At 41.7% G+C, this 20175-nt stretch overlaps 1 protein-coding gene and 1 long non-coding RNA gene across 2 annotated transcripts; one reads left to right on the forward strand and one right to left on the reverse strand.

Annotated features, from left to right (window-relative positions):
- Nucleotides 1–1893: 1893 nt before the first annotated feature.
- Nucleotides 1894–6548, reverse strand: LOC122968747. Its single transcript, XR_006398879.1, has 3 exons — nt 6463–6548; nt 4545–4634; nt 1894–2150 (listed from the first exon to the last, which is right to left on the reverse strand). It is a non-coding gene; the product is annotated as an uncharacterized LOC122968747 (long non-coding RNA).
- A 28-nt stretch (nt 6549–6576) lies between these two features.
- Nucleotides 6577–19605, forward strand: egfl7 (EGF-like-domain, multiple 7). The gene is made up of 9 exons (XM_044334189.1): nt 6577–6749; nt 11659–11926; nt 12574–12696; nt 13714–13826; nt 14466–14561; nt 14676–14891; nt 16840–16910; nt 17295–17457; nt 19161–19605. The coding sequence occupies exons 2-9, from the start codon at nt 11847–11849 to the stop codon at nt 19178–19180; spliced, it is 882 nt and encodes a 293-aa protein (XP_044190124.1). The 5' UTR covers nt 6577–6749; nt 11659–11846; the 3' UTR covers nt 19181–19605.
- The last annotated feature ends 570 nt before the right edge of the window (nt 19606–20175 follow it).

Genomic DNA, 20175 nt, shown 5'->3' on the forward strand with positions numbered 1-20175 from the left:
CATGTTCCCCAGAGAATGATTCCAAGCAGCAAATACCACGGCTTGAGTCTGAAGCCAATGTTAAAGTCTGAAGTGCAATGCCACCGACAGCCACTAGATGCTGGCTCCAATTGACTCCCATTCAAAAAGCGTCAACTTCTCTCTAGAAATACTAAGTCAATCAACGAGTCATTATGGTCTCAATCTCTAAATTCAGGCCTTCTAATAAGTGTGCTGGTGGTTATTTTGGAAATTGTTGCTCTGTTCAGATCTGAAGACATATAGTAGCTTTAATGTCTGCTGTGTGGGCGTCGTTTGACAGCTGTGATTGACAGTTGGCTCACCTGCTGCTCTCCCTGGCTCCGGGACTCGCAGTAAGTTTAATGTTACCTGATCATGATACCTGCCTTGTTAGCACAGTTTAGCCAAAGCAGCTAACATCAGCCAAGCGGTGGACCATTTGGTGTTCCCATGGATGTGTTATAAGAGCTGGATAGGGCTCTGCCGCTCAGCCTTGCAGCCAATTTTTCCCGGTGGTATTGCAGTGAAAAATACCCCTGTGACCCAAAAAGCATTTTCCCCATAGACCACCATTATAAAAGTGACGTCTGTAAAACTGTTGTCAGGACACCTTGAACTGCAAACAAGGTCAATTATGACTCCTTCTATTTTTATATGTTTTGTATTTATAAAACTTTCCACGAACCGAGAAAAGCAATTTAAAAATCTTTGACATCATTACAATGAAAAGTCTATGAGCTGAGCGGGAACTCGCTGGCAGGGCCAGCAGGGGAAACGCTACTGCGCATATTCAGTGGGCGGCAAAACATAGCCATAAACCTTTTTTGGCGTATACACCAACCAAGAAATTTTTATAGGACTGAATTGGCACCATTTTTGGTCCGGTATCCAGCTCTTGCAATGCATCCATGGGTGTTCCAAGTAAGTTAGCATGCACTTTGGTCCCAAGTAGCGGGGCGTGTTTCCAGAGCGTGACAAGCAACATTCCACACTCCTTATTTGGAAGTTCCTGGCTCCAAACAGAAAAGATGGAATCAACCATAAGCAGCAACTCTGGGCTTCAAACCAGCTCCAGTGCAAACTAATGGGTGAAGTCACCCGCGTTCATCTTTACATACAGTCTATGGATGAATCCCATGGATTTAGTGATTCCCTGATGTCGCCACCAATAAGGCAAAGTTTATGATATTAACAGAGTTTATGAAACATACATTTGTTTCATGTCTTTTTAACCACTCTAGTCATGATTAATGTTCTCACTTTCATGTTTAGTCTGCAAAAGCTGGATAATGATCCACAGATGAATATAAGGATACCCCTGGTGGAAACAACACACAAAACAGTAGAGTGCCAAATACTGCTGCTGACAAGCCATCATAAAAGTTGGCAACACTACGGCAAATGTCATAGCCAAGAAATATTATACTTCTCTTCATGTTACAGCGCTGTAACACCTCAACGTTTAGGCAATAAGTATTTGTACAGGAACAGATCATTAAATCCTTCTGGAGCAGGGAAATATTTCAGGATTAGTGTGGCAGTGCGGTACACACTTCACACTCTCGCTGCTTCATAGAACAAACCTTTGGAGACATTGGACCACAGTCCACATGGCCATTGTTCCAAACATTAGTCTCAGAATGGGAGAATTTGATTACTATGGTAAATAAGCCAATCAGAGTCACATGTGTTTCTGAGGCGCAGAGTTTGGAGGAATGTGTATGAACTCCCTCATCTCTCCACATTGTTGATGACTGACAAGGAGAGCTGGCAGCAGCAGGACGGCAACACTGAACGAAGGAGAGGCCACTAAAAGGGACATTACAACATGTACTCGCAAACCAAATGTGCACATAGGACACAAAAATAGTCAAGCATATTTTTTGGGTTGGCATCAGTTTTGAATTATGTATTTTGAAGCTACCAGTTCTGTTGAAGTGGAGAACAGGAAGGAGGCTTTTCATTTCCAGGAGGGCTTTTGGATGAGTGCAATGAACGATTCGGCTTTGTCTTATACTGAGGGTGACAGAGGAGTGATGGTAGTGGTGGCAGGCCTTGGACGACAGGATGTCCTGTTTGGCTGCCCAGCGTGGAAATCCTACAGAGCAGCAGAGACACACGCTACATCTCCAGTCTTGTTCCCGGGTCACCTGTGAATCAGCAAAGTTGATCGAATCCAACAAGGTTAGTTTGGCAAATCAGCATTTAGCGTGAAAAAGTCTGACACACTGGAAGTTCAGCTTAATTTGGATTTCAAAAAATGTAGAAAATGTAGGAATGTTGCTGCACAACTGCACTGAGTCGCCTTATCTTCATACCCATCTCTGCCTATTTTACGGAGAACCACAAACACAATCACACAACATTAAGTCTGGCTTCACTTCTCTAGACAGAAATGCACGTCATAACTAACTATATTAAAGTATCAAATCTCTAAAAGCTGCAGTTATGAGAAACATTGCTCATTCTGCTGACTTACATTCCTCCATTAGTGGTGATGACTAAAATCTTAAAACACACAAGCAACACTTGAACTCACATTTTAAAGGGGACAAAAGGAAAAAAAACAAGCTTTTTAAAGTTTAACTGAAACATCTAGGGGGTGAAAGGTGACATAGAGGGTCACTGGATGATTTGATGTGTATGAGAATTAGGGATGCAACTAACGATTATTTTCTTGCTCAATTAATCGATTAGTTGTTTGGTCCATGAAATGTCAGAAAATGGTGAAAAGTCTAAAGCAACCAGAAAATATTCACTTTTAAGGACCTGGAATCAGAGAATTCGGACATTTTCTGCTTAAAATATGATAATTAATCAATTATCAAAACAGTTCGTGATTAATTTAATAGTTGGCAACTAATCGATTAATTGACTAATCGTTGCAGCTCTATGACAGTGATGTGAATCATATGCTGTTGCATACGTGTTGGCCCGACAACTTACTAAAACCCTCAATGTTGCTTTTTGAGAGTAAAACTCTCAAAACATGACGACGGTTTCTCTGTGAGCCGACGTGACCAATCCAAGCGTCCACACCCAGACACGTCAGCGCACACACGGGCACGCATGTGCACACATGGATTTGCACAAAAACACACTAACAGACTGAAACGAGCAACAAAAGCGCTCTGACGAAGTACACAAACTACTGAACACGCAATCAAGAAAAAACAATATAAAGTGGAACACTTGTGTTTAAGTATATTTATGAGGAACAATAATATTTAATTTGTATTATGTCGTCTTCCTCTCATTTATCAAACCTATTATTTCTGCAGCTATTATTCAGCTTGTCATAAAGCTTCACTGCATTTATTCTAAAGGTTTGGATGCTACTGTGCATTCATACAGATGCTAAAATATGTGCATGCATCTTATAAAGTTGTGCATTAAATGTTCTGCATGTATTGAAGATTTGTACTTTTTTAGAGTAACTGTTGGGCACAGCTGCCCTCTTGTTCATGCCCCGTCCAGGGTCACTGCTACTGCCCTTTAGCAAAATCTGTCAGGCCCTCTTTGACGCAGATCCGTTTCCTGTCAAAGTGAGATTTTTATTGTTCCAAAGGAGCAGGCTCCTGAATCTCGCTCTCCCAGCCTTTTCCTGTTTCCTCTCAAAGAGGAAGTGCTGCTACGCTTCAGTTTTTTTTCTCTCCCCCCCCTCCCACATCTTCTCTGGGACAAATCTGGAACACGGACTGTAAAAACTTTGCTTTTGTCGGGCCAAGTCTTGATTTCAAAGAATGAAAAGAGTTCCTTAAAAAGAGATACCCTCCCACTTTGGTTTCTTTCTCTCTCTCACACACACACACACACACACACACATACACACACACACAAATCAGAGCATTCACAAACATACCCACACACATTTGCATCCTATATTCTAATGCGCCCCCTCTGAGCGATCAGCCTTGAAGGTGTGTGTTGGTGTGTGGTCACCTGCGACCCCAAAGTCAAGCATTCCCATGGTGCCTCAGCACGTAGGCTCTTTGTTATCGCAGAGAAAATAGTTCTTTGTATACAGGGAGGGTCATGTCATAGATTTAGTAAGTATGGGCCCTTAAATGAACATTAAAAAAGACCAAACACTTAATACTGTTTGGCATAATCACTGCATAACAAAGTCCAAGCTCTGTTCAGTTTTGAGTGCCGTTCACACACACACAAACAAGAAGTTTTTGTGTGTGTGTGTGTGTGTGAACGTTTGCATGCTCATTTAACTTTGTGAGTATATGAGATCCACTTCTGCACATACTTAGAATGACAAATGAGTGCTGGTTGTCAGATTAATCTCAGTCAAGCTCAGCTTCAAGGCAGAGGAGGAGCAGTCTGTCTGTCTCTAATACTTGATCTCAGCGACCACTAGCCAAAGCTTTTGGGGCTCTTACTGGATACCCCATCTGAACCAAGGCGTGACCCCAACCCGAGCAAGCTCCCAAACTCTTATAAGACAAATAAAATCCAACTGCTGTAAGTTCCCAAATCAATTAAAGGGTAGATTCACTTTTTTTTTTTCAAGGCTGTCTTAAAACGATACTCACATGCCTGTATGTCCGTTGCTGAAATGGAGAAATCCGTTCCAAAGTCCTCGTCGCGATACTGTCCCTCTACTGCAGCTCAACAAGGAAATGCTGTCAGAAACACAAAGATGTGATTTAACACTTAAAAGACTTTAGAAGATTAACACTTTATTTGACGAAAGTCAGAATGAAACTTAAGGATACATTTTCACACACGGCGAGGATGATGGTAGATGATGTCCCCCATTTTCTGACATCGAAATCCCATTTGAGAAGAGATTTTACATCTTTATCCAGCTCCAAACATATAAACACATGTACTGTACCAAATCACATTTACACTAATTACACATATATAAAGTTATGTTAACATACATAGAAGGAAACATTCAATGCATCATTTCTTATAATAATCAACTCAAGAAACAGTCTCTCTAAATACCAGAAAGTTACAATGATCATAATCATAACAAAGGATTTAAATTTGTTTTTTTTTCACATCATTTCCTTGTTCTTAACTATGACCGTTTTATGCATTTTTTAAACAAGCCTGTCCTCCCAAGAAAAACGACGCCATAAGTCGTAAATTCAGTCGCCAAAAACGACCAATAGTTACGTTTGAGTGACAGACGCCACCTAGCGGCCGTAGTAGTTACGACACAGGGAAGTGACGCAGTTCAGATGACGTTTATATAAAGTGTGATTTCCTTATGACGAGGAGGTGGGCTGGGTGGATAGCTAGTTAGTTAAATGGCAAAAAGTGGCAAAAGCTGCAGGAGACCACTGTTCACTTCCCGTTTCCAACCGTGAGTGTCATGTTTTCAGCCGAGAGTTGGGACATTTTTTTCAAAAAACCGTAATGTGGTGTTTGCTCTTGCCATGATGACGACGGTTGCCACGTGTAACCACATTTCAAGTGATCATTTTAACCTAAACCATGATCTTTTCTTAACCCTGCCCAAGTGTTTTTTGTGCTTAAACCTAACCAGACCTTAACTACAGCACTGTCACAACATAAAACATCATTATTTTTGTAAGGGTGATTTGTAACAGTTTTGGAAAGCAGCATGTTACGCTCTGATGGGTCGTTCTGGAGTGCTGGTACAAATTACCTTTGTGGTTGTTTAATCTGGAGGACTTGTTGGGAGGAACGATTGCAGTGATTGATAACAATGTAAATATGGACATGAGACTATTTTTGGAGACAGACTTTAAAAAATGTGAACCTTTTCTCATAGAAGTCCTCAGTGATACAGAATCAAAAATCAAAATTCATTCTGATAACTATCAAAATTCGATTGTTTCAACTGCATTAAACAATTTGATAAAGCGTATACTACATGAGACAAATATCAGAAACAACACGAACATTTAAAGCTTGAAAATGGCCTGGAAATCACTGAACTGTTTCTTCACTGTAAAAAAAAAAGACATAGTTGAAGGGAACTTACATTAGATAGGTCTTTTTGTGAAAGGATTTGGAACAAATTCCTTTGCTTTACTATACTTCCCTCTGAGCTACAATAGAAGCAGCAGGAGGAAAAAGAACTTCCTTATCGTGCGACCAGTTTGGCTTTAACAAGCTGCAATTTAACAGATTTGATCTCACAGTGACCTTAACCACTGTAAACATGAGCGTATATGAGCTCACATCAGCCAAAGCAATGAAATACCAGTCAGTGATTTTATATTGGGCTAGGTGTATGGGTTCAGTCAATGCAAATAACCTTCCAGTACTGATGGCTCCTGTGTTTTCCTCTGGACTGCAAAGGCAGCAGAGGGCCATGAGGTGAGAGGGCTGAATTATCTTTGCCCCCTGTAAGATGCCTGCTCCACAATGGGGACAGAAAAATGCTTCAAAATCAGATTCGCGAAGCGGTTTGAGCAGGATGGAGAGTGTTTGTGCAGGAGAGGGGTTTTATCAGCGCCAAACACTCACAGGAATTCCGGTTTGGGATTGTCCATCCAATTCCTGCGTTCCACAGGAAGCCCTGCATAAAAAGCAACTGAAAAACGCCCAAAGACATTTCATTTGTCGCCAGTCGACTCACGGGGAGCACCGCGAATAAACCGCGAGGTTTTTTGATTTGAAACCACAAGAACCCGAGCTTTAAAAGAAACTGGCAGAATGGAAAGGTCCTCTGATCCACCGGTCCGGCGGCTCGTGCCCATGGCCGCCGCTCAGCCCGCGCGCGCACATGCACCTGATGACCCCATGCTGCGCGGGTAAGACTTTTACACTTTGTATTCACGCAAGTATACAAGTATGACCTGTGCAGATGTCATTTTTTAAAAATGAATTTGAAAATTTAAAGTAGCCTAAATTTAGAATGAACTTTATTGGCAAAATATGTTGACAGACACTCAGCCAACAGTTTGATTCTGCTTCTCAGTAACTCGTTTACAGTGGGATACAAATACAGACAGCTAAACAAAGCTGATGAGCTAAATACAAACTTAAACCTACAGACAAGAGTTGGACAACAAACTACAGGTCAGACTGTTACTATATGTACAAGTAATGCTGTAATAACTACATACAGAGGTGGTTTATGAGCACGTATGGAGAGTATATGTACAGTACAGTCTCTTTAGACTTACAGATGACAATGAAAGGATAATTATGTACATACTAATTCACTGTATGTGTTACACTATAACATATAGAACAGTAAAGTGTATTGCAATGCCTTTCATTTGTTGTCTGGTTCTCTTTAGGGGATTTTTTTACTCTGAAAAACATGCCAAAATTATGCCATGAGTGATTTCCATACCTGAGTGATTTCCAAAAATGTGCAGAAAATATAGTAAAATATAGGATTCATAACCCATAATGTAGTATATTGGCATAGACATACGTAAATGCCTAATCTCTTCTTTTTGGCTCAATGTGATCTTTTTTCGTCACTTTAGGCTAGTAAGATATTGACCTAATTTGCCTGTAAGGCATAGCTTTAGAGGAAAAGGATGCGCTCACTAGTGGTGACAGAATTTTATATAGAAAAAACACAATTAATGTCTTTAATTTCTAGTTAAAATTTGACAGACATCGTTTCTTTTGCACATGGGTTACAGGGTATATTTTTAATGTCAAAAGTTTAACCTTATCACTTAATATTGTATTTTTCATCAATTAATTCATTAACTTTTTTTTTATCAAAATATAAGGAATCATTTGGATTGACTTAGACAAGAAAATTTGGCCTCAATCTACAACGTTTCCTTCAGTTTACCTTTTCCAGTGTATTATTAATATCAACCGCCTCCATAAAACCTTTCTGAAGGGTCTCTCCACTCACCAGTCAGCAGATAAACCCATCGTAGAGAAGTATATTAGCGGGTTGTAAATGAAAAAAAAAAGAGAAAAGTCTATAGCGTGCACACTGACGTCACTCCAGGGTCCCCCCAGTGCAGGCAGTGTGAGAGCTGCGGGACACCCAGCTGGAGGAGAGGGAGGAGGTCCCACCATCACCCCCCATGCTCCCTGACAGTCTGAGCTGCAGGAGAAACCTGACTAGTAGCGGAGTTTTATCCCTGGACTTTTTTTACCCACCAGCGGAATATAACGGGACTAACTTTGATCAAGCCGCGGGCGTTTTTTCTCCACTTCCTGCAGTGTAGGACTGTACGTGTTTTTTGGGGGAATTAATCTTAGAGAAGGTGATTGTTTCATTACACGGTTTGTGATTATGTTTGTATCTATGCATGCATGCGCCTGTGGGTAACTTATGGGATTGTATTGGCTTGATCGTTCGCGTCCAGCATCCTGCTTGATGTTCAGTCAGTGTAGGAATATGATTTTTTCTTATACATATATATACATATATATCTGCGTTTATCTTTAAATGTGGAGTCAGTCACTTAATGTGTGAGCTTGTAACTGTGTGCGCGTTACAGAGATTGTGCTCTGTGTGAAGGATGTTGCTCTTAAAAGCACTTTGATGTCCAGATATGTATTGTGCTGTAAAACTGCGCCATCTCATGGCCAATGTAGGGAATGTGTCTACTTAAATTACCACTAATGTGTCTATTGGCCAGAGCTTTGTTACGTTTTGGAAATTAGACACAATCAGTGGTGGAAGAAAAAAAAAATCAGACCTGTTACTTAAAAGTAAAAGTAGCAATACCACAGTGTAGAAATACTCTCTTATGAGTGATGACGTATGAAGCATGAAAGAGTCTTGCATCCAAAAATGTGCATCAGTAAAAGTACATAAGTATTAGCATCAATTATACTTAAAGTAACAAAAGTAAAAGTATTTATTTATATATATTACTGGATTGGAAGTATCGATTCATCCATGTGTAAGCATCACTAATGTCTCAGCTGGTAAAGGTAGAGCTAACTTTAACTGTTTTATATACTTCCAGTGCTATAATTTTACATCATAATTTGTTTAATTGATTATATTTTGTATTAATAATCCGAATCTGCAAAGTAACTTGTAACTAAAGCTGTTATATAAAGTAGCACTCAAAGGAAATACTACGACAGTATTTGAGTAAAAGTACTTTGTTACATTCCACCACTGCACATAAAACACATACGAACACTTGCACTGAGCTAGAGCTCCTTTTTTAACCATTTTCTGACGTTTTATAGACCAAACGACCAAATTTGTGCTCACAGGACTCAGCGTAGGGCTGCAACTAATGATTATTTTCATGATCGATCAATCTGCAGATTATTTTCTCATGAAAATAATCATTAGTTGCAGCCATACGCTGAGCCCTGTGTATTTTAAATGTATTTTAAAATGTTTGGATGTATGTGTAAATGTAAGTCTTGCTTCCATTATTAAGCTGTATATCACTATATCAGTATATCCCTTGTGTAGAACTGTTGGGAATATACTTAATGCACCCCAAAGAATGAGTTTTTAATATTTTTAATAGCCTTCCATAATATCATAATAACAAGCTATTATCCTGTCATATTAGGCATTTTGTCAGGGTAACTGCAGTGCCACACCCGACTTATATAAACTTCTAAGACGAGCATTTTACCCTGCAGCACCTTTCTCATTGCCAATGTGATGATGCATGATTGTCACACATGTGCGCACACGCACATGCACATAAACATGTTGCCTTCAAAGTGCCCCCCTGCTGTGCTAAGAGTCACACTCGCTGCAGGGATTTTGTGAATGAACACAGGCTTTAGATGTGCGTGTCCTGTCTCTGGGCGTTGAGCCAGCAGGGGATCAGAGAGACATGCAAGCTGTCAACCGAGGCTTAGCATCACCTCCAGGATAACTGAGGACTCCCCTGCAGGCTCCGGTCCCGTAACCTGTGATCACACCCGGGATATCTATAATGCACCATTACAGATTTCCCAAAGGTTTAAGTACTGTATCTGTTCTGTTAAACAACATGCCCGTAGGCTAGCATCGGACCAAGTGCGGGTCCAAGCTGACTTTGGTCCAATAGCTGCTGCATCATCTTAATTTCTTCCCTGCAGAAGTATGGCTCAGTGCTTCTTTTAATCCTGTACAGTATGTAATAATCTAATATGGTGTGAGGGGATAAGTGAACTTTTCTGTGAACGGAGAATTCTTTGTCTTCTGTGTTATAGTCTAAGAGTCCATGCAGGTGCGGGTCAGTGAGAGTTCAGTCTTCTTTGTCCACAAGAACTGACAACTGTATATACGTAAGCGCATGTAATACCTATGTGGCTTTGCCTTTGTGGGCTCTTTGTGGGTGTGAGGTGAAGGTAAGGTCAGCTGTTCAACCTGAGAACCACTAAGTCCGGTTCCACAGTTCGGCTTTACTTCTGTGCCAGTTGCTCAGGCCCAACGACGCATCATCTGTGTGGCCTGCAATGGTCATCTGCCCGGCAACAAGTTATCTTTACGCTACTGTTGGGGTCGAACGCCTCTCAAAGAGGCTTTCTGTGTTGTAGAGAACATTAACTTCACATGAATGGTCAAGGTTTACTCCTGAGATTAGCACACGAATCCAAACTGACCCCTCAGGTTACAGCACAAACAATACATAGGTCGTATCTTTACTGCCGGTAATAAAAACGTTTTAGGTGGGAAAGACATAGAGTACCTTAAAATACTACATCTACTCCCCACTGCACTCTGTTTTATGGCCTTTGAAATCACTCACCGGGGAAACACACTTGATCGGTAAGACAAATAAAAAGTAGGAATGCTGGAAATACATAATGGGTTCATGCGAACTTTTTAAAATACCAATTGAACTCTTAAATATTCAACAAAGCAAGACCAAAGTAGGACATTTTAATTAAAAAAAATCTCTCTAAAAAAATTACTGTCATGTAATTCAACTGGTTTCTGACATTTTAATTAAAGAAAAACTGTACTTTATCCCTCCCTATGCTTGTTTTTGACCTCCACACCCACGACAGAACATCTCTCCTTTTTATAGACCCATATTGTTCAGCTCAAATTCACTCCTGGCACACAAATGTGACTGCTTTGCCGTCTCAGTCAGTTTTTCATTTCTCGGTGTCGTGTGGACTTCCGGCTCTTTGATTTTAGGGTTCGACAGCACCGAGTCTGCTGATTCTTACCCTCTTGCCTTACCTGCCCTCGTCAGCCGCTAACGGTAAATGACAGAGCATCCATAGACTGGTTAGTGGTTATTTAATGTGCGCTAATGCTTTTGAAAGGGGTGGATGCTTTGGTCTGCTCTCACAGACACGACACAGCTGACACTGACAGCGCCGGAGAGTCCAACCCTCCAGCGGTCCGCCTCTTCAAAGGGAAAAGATTTTCTTAAGTATCTTTTTTGGGGCGTTTTATGCCTTTATTAGATAGCGATAGTTGAGAGGTGACAGGAAATAGAGACAGAAAATGACATGCAACAAAGGTTCTCAGCTGGAATCGCACTGCAGACGTTGCGGTCATGTGGCATTCGTCCTGACCAATAGGCTACATGGGTGTGCCAAAGGAAATGAGTTTTGACCTGTGGCTGCAGAGGAATGAACTGTATGCCATTCATGTTTCTGTAGAAACTTTTGAAATGTATCCCCTAGTTCGCCTCATTTCTTAGCTCAAGATTGCTTTGCAGTAGATGTTTGATAAAAAAAAAACTAAAAAAAAAAACAGGGCTGAATTTCTCAATAATCATCTCACATGTCTCTCTCTTTCTCTCCGTGCAACAGGTAGCTGGAGTCATCCTCCTGGAGGGAAAGGTTCACATTCGGCGTGAGCAGACTTTGGCTACACTCCACGACTCCCTCCCCCCTCCCCCCTCTCCCGCCTTGGCCCTCCTCTCCTCTTCCCTCCGACTGGCACAGAGAAGAGAAGAGTGTGAGAGACTGAGCGAGGGAACGTGGGAAAGAGGAAGACAATGTACCAAATGCTGCTCCTTTCCTCCTCCCTCTTCATCCTTCATGTGATGGGCACTCCCCAGTTCTTCGCTCACCATGGGTAACAGTTCTCTTAATGCTCTTCCTGTGTTTATTATGGCCTGTCATTTGATCAGCGTGGTCCTCAGTAGCTGGGTAATGACTTTAGCTACAGATCTCCACTTCAGTTGTCACTCAGACGTGTTTGTTTTAGCGACCTCTTCGCTCGACTTGACATTCTCACCCCACTACGAATGTACACAAATTGGTCAAATGACTTTCTCTAAGGACCGAAGCTCTACCCTTCTGTCCTAGACGATTAGGCGTATACCGGCGTGGGGGAGTCTACAGGCTCATCTTGTCATTTTCAGTCAATTTGCACAAAGACCAAAATAAACCGAAAGGTCAAGTGGAGCCGAAGAGGTCAAAGATCAACTTTTAACACATTCAGGAGTGATTACATGGGTCGGTCAGAAGCTATTAGGCTGCACGCCAACTTTTAGTGACATTAAGGCTCAAATCTGGACTTTTTCAAGCTTTCTGAACCTAATGGGAGCCACTTAGGGCCTAAATATCTCAAACTGTTTCAACTCTGGTCTGGAAATAACTCACAAGCTGTGAAGCCTCCCATCTAAAAACCGACTCGGCTTCCGGTGCGGATGCTATTTAAAGCCGAAAGAACGTCTATAATTTCAGGTCAGTTTTTAATATTCGATCTCTCTTTTGCAGGAGGAGGGCGTGTGGCCGAGACCTCCGTCACAACGTTGTCATGGCAACGGAGTCGTACGTCCAGCCGGTGCACAAGCCGTACATCACCGTGTGTCAGGGGCATCGCCTCTGCAGCACATACAAGTAAGTAAGACTACCAGTAACGCACTCATCAACAAATAATAACAGAATTTGACACTTTCAGCGTTTTTGGCAAGCACCATGTGTACAGTATTTACATGAGGACTCGGGTCAAAGCTGTGTCAAAACAGAGTTTTAATTAGGCTGTCACAAGATGTTTATTTCATTAGGGGGGGTAAACAATGCTTGACATGTTTAGGAAGGGAAAGGGTTATGAGTGCAGTCATAAATAGATCTAGACTTTCTCCCACACACATACACAAATATGCGTTTTTGCACAGAACTGGGTCACAGTGGCACATATTCGGGTGGAATCTAAATATCGAGTACTTTGTATAACTACGGGAAATGAAGTGCCTGCCCACAGAGACCGCAGCCGTGTTTATTTTGGACCACGTCTCCCTCCATACTTACGCACTCTCTATCTCTCCCCAGCTCTGATGCTTTCTAGTCCCCCCTTACATTCCCTCCATTTCAAACATGTTTTTTTTTAACTCATCACTCACCACCAAAATTCATCTGTTTTACTTTTGGATTTGGACTTTTCTAATCCTCTGATGTATACTAATGATGTGGGCCGGCCTCGGACAATTACAGGCCTCTAATCTCCAAGATGATTCCGAAATTATTCGATCCTTTTGTTTTCAAAAACACGTCACTGTTTTTTCCTTGGTTCAACTTTTGCCTCATTTTTATCATCTCGTATCTCTTCTTGTAAACTAAACATACCAGATTCTCAGCAGGCAGCAGCAAAATCTCAGAATGTAGATCTGACTTTGCATCTCATCTCCTGCCCCTTGCTCCCTCTCTCCTTCCCTCCCTCCCTCCCTCCCTCCCGCCCTATCTCATCTCTGAAACACTCTTGGAAGTCAGTGGTCCGCGGTTTCAATATTCCACCGAAGTCCCGTTCTTGCAATCTCACAGAACATAAAAAGACTGAACCACACATGGAGGCGATGACAGCATTGCATATAACCAGAAAGCCCTAACTATGTGTGTGTCTATGTTTTGTCTCTACAGGACCGTGTACTCGGTGGCGTACCGGCAGGTGAGCAGAGTGGCGCCTCCATCGCGTTTCTACCCAGAGTGCTGCCCGGGATGGCGGAGATTTCATTCTCACAACTGCAACCAAGGTAACCCGCAGGGACATGCGATGAGTTTATGTGATGATCTGTACCTGCTTCACCTGACAGAGAAGCTTTTCAAATGTTAAAGGAATGGTTGGACATTTTTGGGGAAGAGTTAGAGGAGAAAATCAATACCACTCTCATGTTTGTCCATTAAATATGAAGATACAGCCAGCAGTCGGTTGGCTTAGCTTAGCATAGCCACTGAAAGCTGAGGGAAACAGCTTACCAGACTGTCTAAACATTGAAAAGTCTGCCCACCAGCACCTGTAAAGTTCACAATTATAATTTGTTCAATGTGTACAAAAACCGAAGTGTAAAAAAAATCAAGTTATGGTTTTACAAGGGGTTGTGTGCTGAATTATTTCCTGGCCAAAAGCCGTAGCTTCCTGAAATCTCTACTGGTTGCCTGCTGTGCCCAGCCAAGAAATATTCCAGCACTTGGCTTCCCATAAAACCACAACTTGTAGTTTTTACACTTTGGTTTTTGTACAGATTAAACAAACTAGATAATTTGTGAACTTCAAAGGTGCTGGAAAGCGGAGTTTTCTGCCTTTAGACATAACCGAGCTAGCTGTTTCACCAAATAAAAATAAACGCATTTCCTGAAAAATATCAAACTATTCCTTTAAATGTCTCTTACAGCTGTGTGTGATCAAGCCTGTGAGAATGGAGGTACCTGCTTAAGACCCAACCAGTGTGCTTGTCCGCTAGGCTGGACAGGGCACCAGTGCCAAACAGGTAAACACACACACACTCAAACATACACATTTACCTGTACAGACACACACATGAGTCTGTGTGTGCGTATTCACACACACACGCGTCAACCTATTTCCTTGTCTTTCTTGTCAGATGTGGACGAGTGCAGCAAGCAGTGGCCGTGCGCCCAGGAGTGCGTGAATACAGCTGGCAGCTATCGATGTGCATGCAGAGACGGCTTCAGGCTTGCCGGAGACGGCCGTTCCTGTCAAAACCTTCCTCCTCCTCCTCCTCCTCCTCCTCCCCCTGCAACTCCTCCCTCTCCCACCCAGACAAGCCAGGCAACAGTGGGTGGTCACACTGATGCGGGTAAATACGCAGCAAAGGAGTGTGTGTGTATGTTGGTACAGTATGATTTTATGTCTTGCAGAAGTAAAGTGTCTGGAGAAGAAGAAGAAAAGAACATAGCCAGCTTCGCGGTCCATTATTACTTTTGGTACGCGCTATGCCACTCTCAACTCGTACCGTGAGTAATAATGCACTGCGACTGGTGCCGACTCCAGACAGATGTCTTGTGGTCTGGCCCTGAGCGGTGAGACTGGGACCATTTGGACTTTGATAATGACTAACTGAGTTTACTCCTATGAGTCCTATGAGTAAAGCAAACATCTGACTCTGACAGAGCTCCCATGCTAATACGGACATATTTTTATCCCGCACACTCCATTAGTTCCCTGAAAAATGTTGCAATGTTGTCTTTTACCATAAAAAAGTCGATGTTCATTTGTGTGTTCTCCCTGTATCCTAGCAACACAACAACACAACCCCCCTCTGTGTCTACAAATGTGGTAGTTGACCCCACGATATTGCTTTTAATTCCCGTTCTGTGTCAGCGCTATTGTTCTCTGGGGAAAGTTTGCAACATGAAACCTTCAAGAAGACTTACCTTTTCCTGATTTCTTTCAAATCTGTCCACCTTCAGGGGTTTTAATGAGTTCCCAAACTCTATATCTAATGGAGATACTGTCCCATGTACTGTCAAAAAAAAAAGAAAAATCTCAATGTAAATGTGAGATTGCTAAATTTCTTGGCCTCTGCACCAAACTCCCTCATATTTATCAGTGTTTCTGTAAAGAAGAAAGACCAAATTCCTGCAAAAATGAAACTCCTCAGCTGAAATGAGGTTCTTCACCTCCTGTGACTTAACATGATATGGATTGATGAGATTCCCGCAAGTATTGCTGAATCAGCGACAGAGAGAAAAATACACGAAGAAACAAAAAAAGGAGGCGAAGCCAAAAATATGACAGATCTCACTGCTTGTTGAAAGCAGCGGAGGGTTATTTGTGAGCTGCTCTCAGATGCAAAAACTGCAAGACCGGCAGCAGAGATGTTGCATGAGACTGCATTCCATTATCTGTTCATATGCAAACGTCAGAGGGATGTTGATGGAGATTACAAATATAAACACAGGTTTAAATGCTCTGATTGGACAAGAAAGCAGACTATCACCCTGACCCTGCCAAGCTGCTGTGGAGGAGTGTTGGACTAGATTTCTGTCTCTCCATCTTCCTCTTTCCCCCCTCCGTCTCCCTTTTTTCACTCTGCTCTTGGCCAACACTTGTGTTCTCATTCCAACTCCATCAACCCTGTCTGCTGGGGGTCATCGCCAGCTCCCTCACCTCCTCCTCCTCCTCCTCCTCCTCCTCCTCCTCCTCCTCCTCCTCCTCACCCTGTTTCTCAACTCACTCTTGTCTCAGTAATGGACCACATCTGGGAGAGATTGAACTGCTCTCGGTCTGTCTGCCGAAGCGCAGCCAGGGAGGAGAGCAAGGGGGGGTTCCTAATTTCGCATCCCGATCTGGGTCGCTCTTGCACCAGGGACATTCCCCTCAAGTGGAGGCAGACACTTCCCCCGATCTCTGTAACCGATGTACGTTCACAGGAGGGATGAATGAGTGTCCGTCTATTTCTAGCGACCTCTCATTCTGCTTGTGTATCAGCTTTTCGGCCGTTCCCAGATCCATGATTCCCCTCGTGTGTCCTAAATTCCCCCGGTCTCCCTGCAGCTCTGCGGTCCTTTTCCTGGTTTGTAGTTTAGAGACTTTGGAGTGGCCATGAATCTTTCCAGGAGAGGGATTGATGCTCACAGGAATCCTCTGAGATATAAACTTTAGATCTGAGAAAGAGGATTAAATACACATCATTCCTGCCTTTGATCTATACCCTAACCCCTCTCTCAACCCCGCCTCCCTAGTAGCCACCATCTTCTAACATCCTCTGATGTGCTTTTTCTGCATTTGTATGGTTTCTACAGGTTTCAGCCTGGTGGAGAATGTAACGGAGGAAGTACAGAGCCTGAGGAACAGAGTAGAGCTGCTGGAGAAGGTAATTGAGCAGCGTGTGCTTCAGAAAACATGAGCACATGTTCAAACATAAGCGCACACACACACACACACACACACATAAAAAGCCACCTACCCCGATACCTCCCAGCCTCACTCACCAAAAAACCCCCTCTGGTCCTTGTATGCTGGAATGATGTAAAATCCTGGTTGCTGTTTAATCCTCAAAACAAAGAATCTTTGAAATGCCAGACTACATAATGGCTTTTGAACATTTTTATGGGTTTTATTAGAATCCTGCTGGTGTTTAGTGAAACAATCAGAGAGTTGAATGAATGATGCTGTAGGTCACATACATTTTTATTTACAGGATGAGTTATAGTCCTCTTTTTTTCCCCCTCTTTTTCCGCCTCCTTCCTCTGTGCAGAAGTTGCAGTTGGTGTTGGCCCCCTTCAGCAGCTTCTTTCCGCTGTCGCTGGACGAGGGCTTGTCAGAGAAAACCACCTTACTCTCTCACTCTTTCCAGCAACTAGACCGCATCGACTCCCTTAGCGAGCAGATTGGCTTTCTGGAGGAGCGCCTCGGCACATGTGAGTGACCACGGGCTGACCTTTGATTGTTCGCAGTTGAAAACATAGCTATTAGAAGAGGGAAAATCCAATATTTATTTGAACACCACTAGAACTTTGTGTCCCAGGAAAGCAGAAAACAAATTGCAAACAACTTCAGAAAAAGCCCAAATGTAGCAATTGACCATAATATAATCACATCAACTGTATTAAAGCCAATATTAGTAAAAATCCAATAACATAATAAAATATTGTGCCTGTAGCATTATAACATTTTTAGCTATAAAAGTATAATAAGTTAAAGGTGCAGTGTGTAGAATTTAGTGGCATAGAGGGGGAGGGGTATTTAGTTGTCTGCAATCTGCAATCTCACCACTAGATGCCACTAAATCCTTCACATTGGTCCTTTAAATGACACAGTCAAGGTAGATCCAACAATAAGTGAGGAGATACATTTGCTCTTAAGTTTAAACCTAATTAGGACATTAAAGGTTGGATAAAGGCTAATGTCAGCATGCTAACATGCTCATAATGACAATGCTCATGCTGATGTGAAGCAGGTATAACGTTTACCTCCGTTCAGTATCTTTGTTTAGCGTGTTAGCATGTTAACATGTCCTAAAAAGCGCTAAACACAATGTACAGCTTAGGAGGCTGACATAAATGTCATTAGTCTTGCAGGTATTTGGTCATTAACCAAAGTAATGGACAAATTGGAACTCCAAAGTCAGTAGGATTCATCCTTTGAGGGACATGGACGTCTAGACAAAATTTCATGGCAGTTCATCTTGTAGATGTTGAGACATTTCAGTCTGGACCAAAGTGGTGGACGGACCAACAGATAAACTGCCATCCATAAAGTCATAATGCCAGCCTGGCTACAAATAAGCCTGATTCGATAGCCATCCTTGTCTTTGAAAATCACATCTCTCCGCATCCTAACATTTGAGCTGAAAATGTATCGTTTAAAATGTGCACTGTTTCAGTCATAAGCCACACCCATGACCCGATGACCATATGCGCTCATTGTAAGCTCTTTATCATCACAATGCAACGGGGTTTTCACATGAGACTGGGCTTTACCTTTCAATAACAAGTTTTGTAATTAACTATCAGTTGATTCCTTAATTATCTCTGTCAACAAACTCCCTGTGGAAGTGCTGACTGGGATTGCAGATCATGAGATCATGGCCTTTTATGTCTTCAATGATTAATGACTGAAAGTAGCATGTACAGTATAAAAAAACAGCAAAGATATCCATCAAATTAAGTTTGCTTTTACCACTTATATTCATGCTGTTATGAAATAAGGTTACAATTTTAAAACCCATTAATCAATATGAACGTTAGCAATTTTAGGGGATATCTATCAATTGCGTTTTAGTATCAACTGTCTGCACTTATTTTTAAGTTGTCATGTCAAACTGAATATACAAAAAGCCTACCAAACATCCGTTTTATCTGTCAAAAGAATTTCTTTGAATTCTCATGTGTATATCAGGATCCTGACCCCACTTTTGAGAAACTCAAAAAGGCTTAATACCTTATTATATTATTTGAACATTGTTTTATTATGTTATGAACCTTATCATATTTGGTTTAATGACATTAGGGTCAATTATTACATCCTGGGCCTTTACAAATCATCATCATCATCTACCTTGAAATTGACTTGACAATATATTGTACTAACTCTTTCCACTCTTCTCCTCTTCTCCTTGTAGGTTCCTGCCAGGAAAATTAACCACGAAAAAACATGGCAGACATCATTTCAAGACAGAACGTACGCACCGAGATGGCTGGTGTCTGTAAGAAAGGGAACGGCAGAAAGTAGAAACATACCCAGTTCTTGTTATGCTGTGACGCAATCATCGCACAAATCATCGCTGATTTTAACTATTCCCGACAGGTTCATTAATTGTACTCCTTGAATCGTTGTCAAAATCTTGATTTTTTTAAAAACAGTATCTGTGGCAGGGTCAGTTTCATTTATTACATCACCTCTTTAACATCTGAATCAAACCCCCCGTAGGGTCAAAGGTCAAGCTGGCCACTTTGTTTCTCTGTTTGTTTTGTATCAGTGCAGCTGTGTCCTCCGAGTCTCAGAGTGTCCCGAGGCAGACATGGACATCTGTATTTATCTATTTAAATTATGATTACTTGTAGTTATTTCTCAGTGCTCCAACAGACATTTTTTTTTTTACCTAGTTTTGTAACATTTTGTAATAAAAAAAGTCTTAATCAAAAACATCATGTGTGCTCACTATTATAAAAGGATTACTCAATGTTTGCAAATGCCTACTCTCCTCTCCACAGGCTGAGTGAGCAAAGCTAACACAACATTAGACGTCTCCTGTTGACCTCTCTCTCCTACTATATATATATATATATATATACACACACTGTATGTATGTAATTCACAGATGAAGGCACAGCAGGCATTTAAGTGCACAACCATTTAAGAAAAAAAAAAGAATTATTTTTTATTTAATCTTTTGCAAGGCATTCACGTTTACCCAGAAAAGGTGAAATCAAGAACACTACATCATCAATATTAACCAGATACTATAATGGGCGTCTATACCATGTGTGCATATTTTTACACACACACACACACACACACACACACACACACACACATACAGTAAGGGACCACACACATACAAGGCTCTGCAGGATATCAGCTCTGTTTCTCATACCCATCTAAAGCTACCACCAATTACACTTTTAATAGCTTTG

The sequence above is a fragment of the Thunnus albacares genome, chromosome 18, assembly GCF_914725855.1.
Source record: "Thunnus albacares chromosome 18, fThuAlb1.1, whole genome shotgun sequence".
Classification (NCBI taxonomy): Eukaryota; Metazoa; Chordata; class Actinopteri; order Scombriformes; family Scombridae; genus Thunnus; species Thunnus albacares.